Below are 15,761 nucleotides of genomic sequence, written 5' to 3' on the forward strand. Positions count from 1 at the left end.
AGTGTCTTCTTAGAGCCCACTATGACCCTTCTCCTCTCCTCCAGCCCCATGCCCTAGAAGTTAAAACAACTCAAAAGTCAACCAATGCAAGAGCAGCTCACCTTCTTGGCAAAGAAATACTACTGTTTTATCTAAAGACTAAAATAATCCAGGCTGTGTCTCATCATTGACTCATTTTATGAGCAAGCTAAATGAGTTTCATCTCTCTGTGGGTGAGACATTTTCCTCTGCCTATGAAAATAATAGCTAGCACTTATATATCACTTTAAGGTTTACAAGTACTTTTCAAATATCTCATTTTTGTCCTCACAACATTGGGAGGCAGGTGCTATTATTATGCCAATTTCATAGACAAGGAAACTCAATAAGAGATTAAATGACTTGCTTAGGATCCACACAGTCATTTAAATGTCTGAGACTGGTTTTGAACTTGGATCTTCCTGATTCTAGGTACAGCATTTTACTGCCCTAGCTAGCTGCCTTTGTCCTTTGCTAGGACCTCATACACTTCTAAGATCTACTACCCAACTTAATAATACTTAATAATTAATTAAACAAATTAATCAAATTAAAAAGAATTATTACATCCTAGACTGTGGGAATACAAAAACAAGGAATGAAATAATTCTTACAAAGATTACTACATGTACTTACAAGTACATATATAAACACACACACTGATATAGATATAGATATATATAGTGAATAAAATAAATGTAAAGTAGTTAAATATAAGGAAGCCTGAAAGGCCAAGGAAGGCAGATGGTAGTATCAAGAATCAGTGATTTGGACAGCTAGGTAGCGCAGTGGATAGAGCACCAGCCTTGAAGTCAGGAAGACCTGAGTTCAAATTTGATCTCAGACACTTAACACTTCCTAGCTGTGTGATCTTGGGCAAGTCACTTAATCCTAAATGCCTCAGCAAAAAAAAAAAAAAAAAAATAATAATAATAATAATCAGTGATTAAAAAACAGTCTCAGAAATAATGAGTAGAAAAGATTAGTGAAAATCTAGAAATGCTCCGTGGGGGGGAAAAAAACAAACTTTCAAAGCAGTGTATCCACCACTGTTCTTGAGGGGAGGAAGGAAATTAAAGCATTGTGGATGTGAAATAATATAATATTATATATTAAATATATATTCATATATATTCATATTAAATATATGAAATAATATAATATTATATATCCTGTCTTACTTGAATGATGTGTTTTATTTATTTACTTTTTGCTTGTTTTGCTTAACTGACTTTTTTCTCTTTCTCTTTTAGAGAACTATTTGTTATAAGGGATGGGAACAGAAGGGAACATGCTGGGAAATTCAAGTGATGTAAAAACAAGTAAACACACAAAATATGTGCCCTCTAATAGTGGGTCAGCAGTACCACACCTAGATTAACACAATCTAAGCAGCATGGAGTGGCTAAGACTTTTCTTCTAAGTAGAAAGACTGTTATTTAAACAATGTGGCTAAATTACCTCACAACAGAATTATATTTTAGAAATTGGTGCCAGGGTCAGAAAGGTACATTATTTTATATCTTTAGGCATACTTTGTCTTTCAGGTATATATTGTATATAGATAGATACATCTCTGTCACTCTATTTATCTTTAGAGGCAAGGTCAAGAGTGGCATAGTGGATAAGAGCATCACCTCTTTCAAAATCAATCTACATTAGTTTTTTCAACTGTAAAACAGGAATAATATAATTGCTACCTCCCAAGGTTATTGTGAGGTTCAAATAATATTTATCATGTGTAAAATGTTTAGCACACTACCTTTTGTAGTGTCATGATGCCAGTACTCATTTTCATGCCCACCTTTTTCAAAGAATAGAAAATTTGTAGAATACAATATCTGAGGGATAGATAGAATGAAACTGAAAACCAATGTGCCAATATTTCAGAGTAGGAACAATTTTGTTATTCTTGAAATAAGAGGAAAATGAATGGAGTGATGAAGTCAACCAAGTGGGATTTCATTTGCATCTAATCATAATATCTATGAGTTTTTCTCGCATGAAATTTTACCATTGGAACGTTTGGATTATTGATGTTAAATTAATATTATTGAAGGCTTAACAATATTACAGAAACCCACAGTCACTTAAATAAAAATGTCAGTACTATCAAGTCTAACAATATATTCTAAATTTCAGAGTAGCATGTACTGTAAATCATCCTAGTAAAACTAAAGTAATATTAATATTAATATCAGCTTAGTGCTTCAAGTACTTCATATATTATTTCACTTTATCCTCACAATCACCACATGAGATACATAGTACCATGTGACAGATGACTGCTCAGGTTAAGTGACTTAAGAGTCACAAATAGGACTAAAATCTATTATCTCCAAAATCTGGACTCCAAATCCAATGTGATTTCTTCCATGCTACTGCTCATACCACTAATCTTCTGTTAGTTGGATATGAGCATTGAATTTTTTTTTCAGATGGTCTAGTGAGTTTCATTCCACTTAGCCATACTTTCTTATTTGGTCTCCCTTGTCCATTACTGGGACATATTTTGGAAATGATAGGCTGGGTCTAAGGTATACTTTATTGTTGAGCTATAAAGTCAATTGTGCTTTAAGAAATGACAAATATAATGAAATAAAGAAGCATGGAAAAATTGATAGATGCAAGGTGGAATAAGAAGAAACTGTTGTAAAAACAAAAGATATCAATAAAAACTTGATTTTTAAAAAATGTCAATGTTCACTTTAGCTGAGCATAGATAAAATCAAGAAAGTACTATCTACTAATATTTTTTTATTCTTTTGCATAAAATCTTTGTGAACCCAGCATATATCCTACAGCCAGCAACAATTTAACCCACTAGAAGGTTGCAAGATTACATTTATTCAGCTTATTTTTTTTGGCTCCATATTCTACCATAATGCTAACGTCCTTGGTACTATCAAATGATTCTATATCAGGAACCACTACCACTTTATCAATAGAAATAACATTAAAGAAGAGGAATTAACATCTGCTTTGTATCCTAAGGCCCATGGAACCTTTCCATCTGACTTATAGCTGAAACCTTCTCCATTAGAATGTGAGTTCCCTGACAGCAGGGAATTTATTACTTTCCTATTTGTATCCCCAGAGGTTAACACAGTGTTTTGTACATAGCTAGTGATTAGTAAAAGCTTCATTCATTCATTCACCAGGAAAGAAAAAACAAACTCTGGCCTTATTAGAAGTGTGTGAATATTCCTAGACATGACTGGGGATGTACCTAACTGGCTCTCACAAATATACAATATTTTCTAGGTAGATATTGAGCATGCTATTAAGTGGGAGAGCTTTTGACCACTGTTAGAAAATTTAATCCTGATTCAGAAATTAGTTGCAACTCACAATCTCCCTGGCTCTTAGTTTCGTCTTTTTTATAAATGTGAGAGATGGCTACTTAGGTCCTTTTCAGCTCTAAAAATATTCTGTGAATTGATCATTTTAATTCTACTTCCCTTTCCCTCACTTCATTAAATAGAGTTGAACAATATCGGTTATGTCTAGACAATTCTGATCAAACCAAAATTTCATTGCTGTGGTTCTTAATATGGTTGTGCTACTCAGTGGGGACTTGAAAGTATTGATTTGTAGATCAGTTCCGTCAAAGAGTTCAGCCTTTGCTGTCTGTAATGAATGCATTACACTGACTTGGCTGTAGAAATCCCAATGTTATAACAACAATAAGAATGAACCTTATGTTTATGTAATGCCTTATATTTTTCATAATATCTCATTTAGTCCTCATAAAAATTCTTTCCTAAGAATGGCTAGACTGCTATTATTATCCCCATTTTATAGAAGGAAGACATTATAGCTGTTCAATGTCAGGTCACACAGCTAGTGAAGCCTCTTTTTTTCCAGTCCGGTATTCATTCCATTAGAAGTAATATATGGAAGGGGGGAGAAATATTAACTTGTTGATATTATTTCGGATATTAAAGCAAAACAAAAAAAAACAAACATCCCACCCCCCAACAATAATAACTTTGCTAACATTAGCAGGCACCTGTTTTTAATACATTTTAACCCCAGGAATTCTTTGGATGATTTGCAAGGTGAAACTATCTGAAACTCCACTTGAGACATTCTCCATACACTTTGGAAGTGGTCCAGTCAACAGTCTAGTTGACTAGAAAGTCCTACCTTAAGAGCTCATGTATGTTTTGGGATTAATTAAATGTTTTGAGTTACAAACTTCTTTTCCCATTGTGCTTATCATGAGAAGGTTTATTGTGATTTGGTTTTTGTCTACTCTTACTTTCTACCTTATTAAGTGCATCATTTTCACTGTCTTGGAAGCTAAGCAAGTTTAATTCTTGAAGCAGTAGGCATGTGAGCTACCCGCTTTAATTAAGAAACAAACAAAAACCACCGCCCCCACCAAATTACATAGATTCCTGCTGAGTGTATGCTCTATGATTAGACAAAGCTTTAATTTGGTCAGATTAGACAGAACTTTGGAGATGCTTCCCAAGAAATTCAAAGGAAGCTCTATGTGTATCCAAAGGGAATCTAACATTATAATCCTAGGTCTTAAAGACATGGTTGTTTCTAAGATAAAGGTTTAGGACAAATTCACACACCAACTGGGTAAGCAAGTAACATTTTGAGTTTCTACATTTGACAGAAATACCTCCTGAAGTGACAGCTTTGGTTGGTGTTCCCAACTGAAGCAAGGAAGTTAAACACAAGTCAGAAGATCAGGCCCTGGCCTTGGTTTCTTTGTAAGGATTTTCTGTGTAGGATGACTGAATCAATTGGCCACATAACTCTCTGCTTAGATCAGCCATAAGCTCTTGCTATTTGCACATCGCTGCGAAGCAAACTTCATGTTTCCTTAAACTGCCTCTCCACATAAATTAAACTCAAAGCCAGGTTATCCCTGAGAGGGAAGCTCTAGAGGTATGCAGAAAGAGGATGCTAGTCTAAATACTGCTCTGCCTTTTCCTTGAATCCTTTCTAAAGAGTCAAAGCAAATCTTTTTTAGCAACTTACACTTCAGTTTTAACCACACCCTGACAAAGAACAAAACAAATCGAGATCTAAATTCAGCCAAACCACAGAGAAGAAAATCTACAATAACAGTGCTTTAATTTATTTTGCAAGGAAATCAAGAAACTTTTAGGTCAATAAACAGAACTGGAGAAAAGACTTTGTATGCTACATGATGTTTACTACTTCTTGGAAAAAAAAAAACACCTCAAATCCTACGGAAAGAAAGGAAGAGTTTTACTTTTATGAAATATCTGGTAATATTTGGGAATCCTTTTCTGTTGCTGTCCAACAAATGCATTCCATGAAATTAGCATTTTTTGCTCAGCTTTCCAAAAAAAAGAATAAATAAATGCCAGTGTTTCATTGTGGGGGGAAAATAAGGCAGTCTGCCAATTTCTCGGTCACCTTTGAATACCTTGGCTAAAGTTGCTAACAGCAATTTAGTTTTGAAATGAGCTTACAAGGAAAGAATGTCTCCTTCAGAGATATTTACCCTTTATGTGAGACTTATAAAACATGGTACTTGTATAGTCAAGGCACAAAAAGGCAGAAGAAAAGGTTGTTTACTTATTTTTGTGCTTAAATTATACCTAATTTTCTTTCTTTCTTTTTTTTGGGGGGCAGGGGGGAGGTATATAGTCTCCCTCCAAAGGAAGAGAATCCAAAGAGGTTATTTCAAGAAAACAATGAATAGGAAGGGAAATGCAATCACTCAGATTTCAAACTAGATCTTGCTCTTCTTAGAGACAAAACATTATTTGATAATATTTACCAAATGCACCAGAAATCTTACTTTTACCTTATTTCCATTTATTAACAAAGTTAGGCAACTTTCATTTTTAATAATTGTTTGTGATTCTGATTTTCTCTGGAAAAAAGCATAACCTATCCAAATAAAATGTCCCATGGGGTGAAAGTCCAGTAACATAAAATACAATTTAAAAACAAAAGATAGCAAATTCTTACCTATTTGATCTTCTGGAATCAGTGATTCAATTGGAGGATCCAGTTCTGAGCTCTGGGACAAATAGTTCTTTACTTGAGTCATGAATTGTCGGATGGTTTGTAGCATGTCTGTGCTGGAAACGTGGCATTCCTTGTTTTCCTGCAGAAAGCTTACATAGTCCTGTACAAGGCACCCAAAATAAGTGCGCTTGTCCCGGGAAAGTTCGGCAATTTTCTTGATCATACGCTTCTCAGGGGTCATGAAGGAGCTGAAAACCCCACTCACTTTTCGCAGTTGGGATTTGACAATTTTGGGGAGGACAAAGGAACTGCTCCTCTTCTTTTTGGATTTGATGGGGGGGGCCATGCTTTCTTGGTCACTCTCTCCTTCATAGTCTTCCAGGCTGCTGTTGGTATCCCCTTCGTAGCCGAACAGCGGCATGCTCCGGTCAAACTCCAGTGAGTCGGATGAGGAAGTCGAAATGCTCATGTCGCTCAGTCTCTGCCTGCCTCCATTCCACTGGAGTTGTGAGTCAGAGCTTGTAGGCAGAGTCTTTTTGCAGCTTGCTAGATTCTGCTCAGGCGGGGCATCACCTGGGCTGCCAGCAGTTCCTGATGTAGGCTCTTGGCTAAGACAAGGTCGAATTACTGTCAAGGTCTTTGCACTAGGACCTTCTCCTTCCACAGAAGAAGCCTGTTTCTTCAGCCGAGGTGGAGGGATAGGGGTCGGTTTCTTTCCCAGCAAATCTACGTTCCCATGTTTGTTATGGTTGACTGTTTCTGGCATACTCGCCCGAGTTTCAGTCCTGGACAGCTGAGGGCTTGTGGGGAGACTATTAATAGATGGTGGTGGGGGTCTGGGTGGGGGAGAACGCAGACTCTCAGTGCCATTCACTTCTGGAGTTCTTGTACTCTGCCTTTTCAGGCTTCCACTGAGGTCCTGGCTGTGCACTTTTAAGAAAAGAGGATTAATAAAACACAGGGCCCCATTGGTCTGGCTGCACTCCAACTCTGAAGGCCTTCTGGTTCGTATAGAATGCACTCCATTTATAAGGCAAAGCTGACGTGAAGCTCGACAAACACCGTCTGAGGGGAGAGGCCTATGAGGAGGTGGAGGATTTAGGGGTTTGTTGTCAGCCGGAGAGTTCCAAAAATCTGAAAGTCATTATTGGTTAACACAAGAATGTAAATATGGTGGTTCTTTTGCAAATTAGAAAAAAAAAAAAAAAAAAAAGGCACTGTGAAGCACATCAAGCATCTTGAAAGCATGGGGCTTTTTCATTTGGGAATTGTTTTTTTTGTGTTTTTTTTTTTTTTTAAACTACATTTCTTACTGGAACTCAGAAGACTGCCAAAAACCAGCTGCAGGCTCACATTGGAGCTGCAGGGTAGAGCTTTGCACCTATAAAGATTTAAATGTTCTGGGCCAACACAAATTATCAACATGACTTTTACTGAGATAGGCAAACTTGAAAAACATAGAAGAATGATGCTGTTACGAGTTCAGGCTTGAAATGGACCAGAAACTCTAACATGGAATAACTCGAAAAGAAACAGCACCCTTCCCAAACAGCTTTCTGCTGTGTCCCCAGGCAGATGCAGCTCTCAGCCAAAAGATCATGTCCTCACAGTTCTCCTTTAAGTAAACAGGACAGGCAGCTGTGTCTGAGTGATTGTTACACAATTAGTTTTGAGGTTTGACATACTCAGCATTAAAACTCCAAAAGAGGAAAATAAAGGGTGGGTGTATAAGTATTTACACACACACACATATGTATAATATGTGTGTTCATAAGTTTAATCAGGGGGAAAAAACCCTAACCTACGGGGAAAAATGAAAATTTTAAATATAAATTCAGCCATTTATTTTTTGTGATCTGGTAAATGTCTTTCCCAAATTCTGTAGCCTTCTTGCCTTTGCTATAAGCATTTAACACTCTTCAGTTATCCAAGAGGCAAGAAAAATGGCTATTTATAGAAAGTACACTATCTGTACTGCCATGTACAATTAGTTCTATATGTTAAAGGAGAGGAGTGATATAGATTAATAAGTGTTCAATGTGGATTTTCAATAAGATTTTTATTATTATTTATTTATATTAATAAATTTAATAAGATTTTATTTAAAATAAGATAATCATTAATAAGATTAAATCCTCCTATGCTTTACTAGGCTGCCATTATAACAGATTTATATATCCTGAACACAAACTTAAGAGTTTGTGAGTGGGTAGACACTCCATGTTGGCTAGTGAAGAGAATTCAGAAAAGGACCAGAAGATGAAAAAATTCTGCAGCTGATAGGAGTTTCGGCTTGTTATCTTCCATGCTCTTCTTAACTCCTAAGATTCTAGGATCCCCGAAAATGTGCTGTATATAGCATACCAAGAGTTTTATGTATGTCAGTCTTTATTAGTGTTGACTATCAGATTACAGTCACACTTCTAAAGCAGGCTGTCTCTTTGGCCAGTATCAAGTAAAGCTGAGTGCCTACTCTATGATAAGCTCTCTATCAAGTACCATGGAAAGTACATATATAAAGGAAAGGAAAATACTATCTCTGTCTTCAAGGAGTTTTCCATTTAGGCAGGGAAATAAAAAATAAAAATGCAAGGAAAATATTTAAGAACATTGTAGATCAATTCCAAAATTGGTGGAAGTAGCATGGGCCAAGCAAAATATACATGGGAACACACTTCTTTAAGGTGGTAAGGATAAGACTGCCAGGATCCCCTTTTTTAATTTCACCACTCAACTCTACAAAATATGCAGCAATTTGTTTAAAGAAATCTAAATTTTAGGAGGACAACAAATATTTGTGGCTACCTTCAGACTGTTCAGTGAATTATGCATATTGTATATGCTACATTCTGCATACCACAAATGGCATCCACTTCAAGAAATAGTTTTTAGAGCAAAAGGGGAAAAAAAAGTCCAGGAAGAAAGTATGCCCGTTTAATTTGCCAGATCAGGTATCAAATCTTTTTTTTTTTTTTTTTTTTTTTTTAAATTTAATATCCTAGTAACCTTGGTTCTCGATTCAATCATTATGATTTGCAAATTGTTGACATAGCCAAAGGTAGAAATCTAAAATATTATAAAGTTAGTCTTTTCTTCATTCATAGAAAGTATTTCACAGTGCAACCCACCAACTAACCCCCCAAAACAGTGGGTCAAAGAGACTTAACTAAGAACCATAAATAAGCAATTTTTGAGAAGAGTCACTCAAAGTAAGTCTAAGTAACATAAGGAGTGCGAGTTGGTGGCAAGAGTCAGGGAGGATAGAAAAAAAGCAAGGCAAAGGGAAGAGGAAGGGAAGGAATGAATGGCATACTGCCAGCAAAACATGATGACTTTTTTGTATAATGGGCAAGATCTGGAACACCATAGTACCCAGCTGTACCATAGTAGGGGAAATAGGACAGATGTTACTATATAAACATATTCTGGCATTTTTCTCATAGTGCAGACAAATGTTTTCAGAGCTTTATACCTCATTAGAAACTTGGATTAATGAATTAATGGATTAGTGAAATGGAGCCATTCCCTTTGGGGTCAAACCTTGCCCCATTCCTTAGAAGGTTCTATTGAAAAGGAAAGAAACATGAAATGTACAGAAAACTGCATGCAGAGAGAGTCCAAGATCAGCTTAGAGAACTGAATCTACACAAATACACACATAGGCTGGTAATTTTTGCCTTCTCTTCTTTGCCAAAGTTTGCCAGAGTAGCTAATAAGCAGTCAAACTACATGTGACCTTTAATCTTTATTTCTTACTTTTAAGATGAAAGTTAAAAACAGGCCACAAGGTGGGTAACAGGATTAAGAATAAAGGAGAAGGTAGACGTTTCAGATGTGTCATTACTTCTCCTACAATGAGCACAATGAGATTCATTCATTGTATTCTTAACCACAACGCCTGGAATAGAGTAATTGCTTGATCAGCCATGCAACCTACAACAGCCCAGAGATGATGATTTTTATCCATTATTTTATGTAATAACATTATGTCCCAAAATTTGAGGAATGAAGCATACTTACTCAATCCCAACTGGGCTAAGTCTTCCAGTTCAGCTTCTGTCTTTGCTGTTGAAATGGCATGAGGCAGCTTCAGAGTGAATGGAAGGACATCCCTTTATTTTTAAAAGACAAAAATATTTGTAATTCTATTTGTCATTTTTCTTATAAATTTCTAGTGAAGCAAAGCCCACAATTCTATGGGGTTTCCCTTTTTTCATTATAACTAATTATTAATGACAGTAGATCTTACCGCTTCCTGTCACTCACTGTCCCTGTTGCCACATTCAGAGGAGAATCATCTGTAGTTTCATTATCCTCTGTAGGATTATTCCCACTAGCGAAGACTCTGGAGGAAAGCAGTGGCTCTACTGCCAGTTTAAAAGTAAGTCAACTAGGGGGCAGCTAGGTGGCGCAGTGGATAGAGCACCAGCCCTGAATTCAGGAGAACCCGAGTTCAAATCTGGTCTCAGACACTTAACACTTCCTAGCTGTGTGACCCTGGGCAAGTCACTTAACCCCAGCCTCAGAAAAAGAAAAAAAAAAAAAAAAAGTAAGTCAACTGACTAATGTTTAAATTATGTACATGAAATACTTTATGCTCTTTTGCCGTGTGGAATTTGTCCCCTGGGGCAGAGGCACTCAGCTCTCTGGGCAGAATCCCCTTGCCCCCAACCCTCCCCTTGCCCTGTCTTGTAGAGTAGACACTGCCTGGAACGTAGCTAGTTGTTGCTAAGTGTTTATTAATCTGAAACAAAATAAAACAACAACAAAAAGCCAGTACTTCCCCCTACCACATATCTCATTTAAAATAAGAAAACACAGAAGGCAAAAAACAGTATTGGAGACAGGTTTATACAAGTCTCAACACAGAATCAGAACTGCTTGAGAAGAAGTAGCATCTAGTCCAGTGCCTTCATTTTACAGATGAGGAAACAGGGAGCCCCCATGGGGGTAAGTGACTTGTCCAGGATCACATAACTAATCATCAGTCAGGCATTTGACATGCAAGAAGACATGGTCCTGACATAGTAGTGGATTTGTAGCTTAAAAGTTACCCTTTCCAGCCCTATGAGATGTTGCTTTAAATCTGAATCAGAAACAAGTAAACGTCTGTTACACAAAGATGCTTTCTTTCCCGGTCATCCCAGAGGCCAAGGCACTGCTCCCAAATGCACACCACCACCATCATCACAGCTACAAACTTGTACTTATTTTGTCATTGCTTGGTTTGTATGTGTTTTATGCATACATCTCTTAGGAGAGAATGTAAAAGCTAAGAATCATTTCATTTTTGTTTTCCTGTCCCTAGTAGGTCTCAATAAATGAAGTATTGACTGATAGACACAAATGGGCTAGGATGATCAAGAATTCTTTTTTTTTTTTTTTTTTTTGGCTGAAGCAATTGGGGTTAAGTGACTTGCCCAGGGTCACACAGCTAGGAAGTGTTAAGTGTCTGAGGTCACATTTGAACTCAGGTCCTCCTGACTTCAAGACTGATATTCTATCCACTGTACCATCTAGCTGCCCCTGGGAATTCTTTTTCAAATAGTCCTGTTGTTCTTCTACTGAGGAAGCTAGTTGATAAAATAAAGTGCAGGGCTTGGGAGTAAGGAGGCCTGAGTTTGAATCCTGGACAAGCCAATTACACACTCTATTACTCATTTTCCTTATCTATAAAAATAGGGATAATAATAGCACCTACTTTCTTAAGAGGACAAAACAAGTTAACAATATAAATGTAAGTTCAATTTCATAAAAATGTTAAATGCTGGCAACAGGGGAAGGGAGACTTTCTCTATATTGGACAGGTATGAAGTTCAAAATCAACCCTACATGCATTCCTATAATACTCTAACTATGCTAACATGTCCAGGCGAAGGTTAATTGAAATCACCACCAGTATCTTAAAACAGAGGAGAAAAAACCTGAACCTTCTCCAGCAAATGCATTTATGGTTTTAAGGTAGGACTCAATTTTCCCTTTATAAAAATATATACCACACTGCTTCTTATTCATAGTTAAGGCAAGCTAGGGTTTTAGGGAGTGCCTGATTAGGCAATCACAATAGCCTGAGGCACTTGGCAACTCAGACCCTAGATGCTTTTAACAATGAAAAACAAATTAGTAAAATGTTAAGTAAAAAGATAAATATAATCAAAGTTAATATTTCCGTATAGAGACCAAATGACTGAGCCAAAAGGGACTCTTAGAGATCATCTGTTCTAATCTTCTTAATTAATGGAAGGGACAGGACACACCCAAATTGATAAAGGTCATAAGTCACAGAGCCTCTATTCTAGAGCCAATATACTTCAAATATAATAGAAAAACAACAACAAATAACTTCAGTGGGTTCTAGTCTTACATCTGCTGCTATTTGAGTGACTTTAATCAAGGGTTTTCCAGCACCAACATTCTGTTATTCTAAGATCCAATTTTGCATTTCCAGTCTCACAAGGCTTTTTGTATAAATGTGAGATAGTCATAAAATCTGAGGAAACTTCTTTAGTAGGATACAGTGCCTAGGCCTTCAATCTATTCTAAGCCTTTCTGTTTTATTTCTTTTAAAAGAGAAGCTTTTAACTTCGAGTGAGTGAACTTGTTTGGGAAAAAATTTATATATATATATATATATATATATATATATATATATATATATATATATATATATATATATATATATATATATATACACACACATATCAATAATTATATTTTGAAATGATTTCCTTTGTAATCCTATATATTTTATTATTTGGAAAAAGGGATTTATAGATTTCACTAGACTGTCAAAGGTTAAGAGGTCCTATTTTAAAGCAAGATGGGCTCAAATTTTTAACTTTTATAAGCACTATTTTTGCCCTCTAGATAAGTTTAGAACAAAAATGGTTCAATTAGATGGAGGTAACATCACTTCTGATGATCTCTATGTAAATCATAATTTTAAATATCAGCTTAGAAGATTTATTCAATATAGAGTCTCTTTTCTTTTTTTTTTTTTTTAAAGTTCTGATTATCCCAGGTTTTTTTTTTCTTTTTTTTATAACTTCTTATTGACAGAACATATGCATGGGTAACTTTTTACAACATTATCCCTTGCACTCACTTCTGTTCCAACTTTTCCCTTCCCTCCCTCTACTCCCTCCCCTAGATGGCAGGCAGTCTTATACATATTAAATATGTTATAGTATATCCTAGATACAATATATGTGTGCAGAACCGTACAGTTCTCTTGTTTCACAAGAAGACTTGGATTCAGAAGGTAAAAATAATCTGGGAAGAAAAACAAAAATGCAAGTAGTCCACATTCATTTCCCAGTGTTCCTTCTCTGGTTGTCAATGTAGAGTTTCAAAAAATCATAAGGATGTTTATTTTAAATATAATAACTTCTTCTTCTTCTTTTTTTTTTTTTTTTTCTGAGGCTGGGGTTAAGTGACTTGCCCAGGATCACACAGCTAGGAAGTGTTAAGTGTCTGAGACCAGATTTGAACTCCGGCCCTCCTGAATAACTTCTTTAATATGGAACATTATATGATATTGTTCTACTTTCTCTTAATGTATGTCTTAACTGGAAACTATATCTCTTCTACACTGAAACTTATTAATTAACCAACCAATTAATAAACTTTTATTAAGCATCTAGAATGTGTGAGGGACTAGGGATAAAAAAAAAAAAAATTTGAATAATACCTGCCTTCAAAGAGATTACCTTTTATCAGGGGAAAAATTTATAAACACAAGTAAATAAGAAATAAAATTATTTTTTTGAGGGAGGATCAATGACAAGGTAGGATAGTGTCATAAAAAGCAGTAGTTAGGAGGTGGCAACTGGACCTCTGAGGTTTGGTTTTTTTTTTAAATTCATTTGTTTTTGACATAAGGTTTGATTCTCATTTTTTTCCCTCCCTTTTCTCACCCCTCCCCAAGATGGCAATACATCTGATATAGGTTATATACATATGTTCCTATTAAATATATTTCTATATAAGTTGTGTTGTGAAAAGAACAAAAGGGGAAAACCACAAGAAAGAAAAAGCAACCAAAAAAAAGTGAAAACACTATGCCTTGACTTGCATTCATACTCCATAGCTCTTTTTCTTGGTGTGGATCACATTTACCATTATGAATCTTTTAAAATTGTCTTCGATCATTGTATTGCTGAGAAGAGCAAAGTCTGTTAAAATTCATCAGCACAAAGGTGCTATTACTATATACAATATTCTTTTGGTCCTGCTCACTTTCCTCAGCATCAATTCATGTAAATCTTTCCAGGTTTTTCTGATATCTGGACTGAATATACAAGGTTGTTAGGAAGATCAAATATATAGTGTTTAGCATACTACCTCACAATTAATAGGTGCAATGTAAATGCTTCTTTCCTTTTTTTACCCTCCCTCAAAAAATAATTGGTATGAATAAAAAAAAATTAAGGCTTTTAAAAATCCTGTTCATCTTTTAGAAGGGTATCAATGTTTACCAGTTTGCTTAATACTTGTCATCATGCAATTTACTATGAAGTCCAATGACCTAAAAGTTAAGCTAATTCTAAGACAGAATCAATTTATTTCCTTCTCTCTGGAATAATCTGATCTGTCCTTCAGTGTTTGGAAGGACATTGGACTTGAAATAAGAAAAAGCTGAGCTCAAAACTTGCCTTGGGATCCTCCTGAATGACCCCAGGCTAATCACTGCACATTCTTTTTCCCTCTCTCAATTTCCTTATCTGTGAAATGGGCCAACAGAACCTATTTCATAAGGTTGTTGTGAGGATCAAATGGGATGACAGGGAAAGCGCTTTGTAAATCTTAAAGTACTACACAAATGAGAGTCATTATTTATTAGTATGAAAAATTATCACTAGTGAGAAATTAATTCTCACCATGATCCCAGTTAGTCACTATTCTAGTGTGAGGCAAATTGACCATAACTGAAACCCTCTTCTCTGGTAACCTTCATATAGTTTCACTCAATATCTGCATGTTATTTTTCACTTTGGTCCTTACAGTCTATCAAACAGAAAATAAAGTCAAGGTAAGTTCTGCAACATGAAGAGGAGTGATATAAAATAGCGTGGATGAATTTACTGAGAAACATTCTGTTTCTGACAATCACTAAAGTGATACTGAAAGTTGAGAATGCTGGTAGGTTAAAAAAAAAAAGACACCTCCTTGTCACCAAAAAAGTACTCCCGAACTCTGGGTCTTAATTTTCTTACTTACAACATGAGGTAGTTGGGCTAGATATCTTTAAGGAACCTTCCAACTCTAAACACCTTGATCTATCAACTCAAGCTCTTAACCAGTTGGTATTCCAAGATAGATAATGGGTGATCTAAGTAGTTCTAAAAGCCTTCTAGTTAAGAGAGAAATACGAGAAAAAGAGAAGAAAATGAGCATCAAAATCTCCCTAAAGTACAGCCACATAAGACCAAATGGCCCAGTGACTTTCATCTTTTAATTGTATTCAGAATAATACCAAAGACTTTTAAACATCTTGATATCATTCATTCCACTCTCTTTTGGTTTTCCTGATTTTCAGTTCTTGTGGATAAAATTAAAGAAGGCTTAGAGTGAAGGAAAGTCCCTTATGAAGGCACCATAATAACAGGAATTTATATTTTAGGAAGCCAAGGAAGAGCAATTTAGTTTTTAGTTGGAAATAGGCAGACTTTCTTATTAGTCAGATTTATATTTAAAATGACTTCTACTAGCATTTAACATGTTTGAACAGCTGTTACCCTAACCTGTTTCATAACCAAGCAATGTTCAAGTAGTAT

General features: G+C 35.7%; 1 protein-coding gene across 3 annotated transcripts in view; it reads right to left on the reverse strand.

Moving 5' to 3' along the window:
* RIN2 (Ras and Rab interactor 2) overlaps positions 1 to 15,761 on the reverse strand; it is a 233,937-nt gene that overhangs the window by 19,855 nt on the left and 198,321 nt on the right. For all 3 annotated transcript variants that reach the window (XM_074287754.1, XM_074287755.1, XM_074287756.1), the window contains 2 exons: positions 10,006 to 10,097; positions 5,986 to 7,119 (listed from right to left, as the gene is read on the reverse strand). In XM_074287754.1, the coding sequence (XP_074143855.1) occupies positions 5,986 to 7,119; positions 10,006 to 10,097 (1,226 nt within the window). The remainder of the gene's footprint in view (positions 1 to 5,985; positions 7,120 to 10,005; positions 10,098 to 15,761) is intronic.

The sequence above is a fragment of the Sminthopsis crassicaudata genome, chromosome 2 (assembly GCF_048593235.1).
Source record: "Sminthopsis crassicaudata isolate SCR6 chromosome 2, ASM4859323v1, whole genome shotgun sequence".
Lineage (NCBI taxonomy): Eukaryota > Metazoa > Chordata > Mammalia > Dasyuromorphia > Dasyuridae > Sminthopsis > Sminthopsis crassicaudata.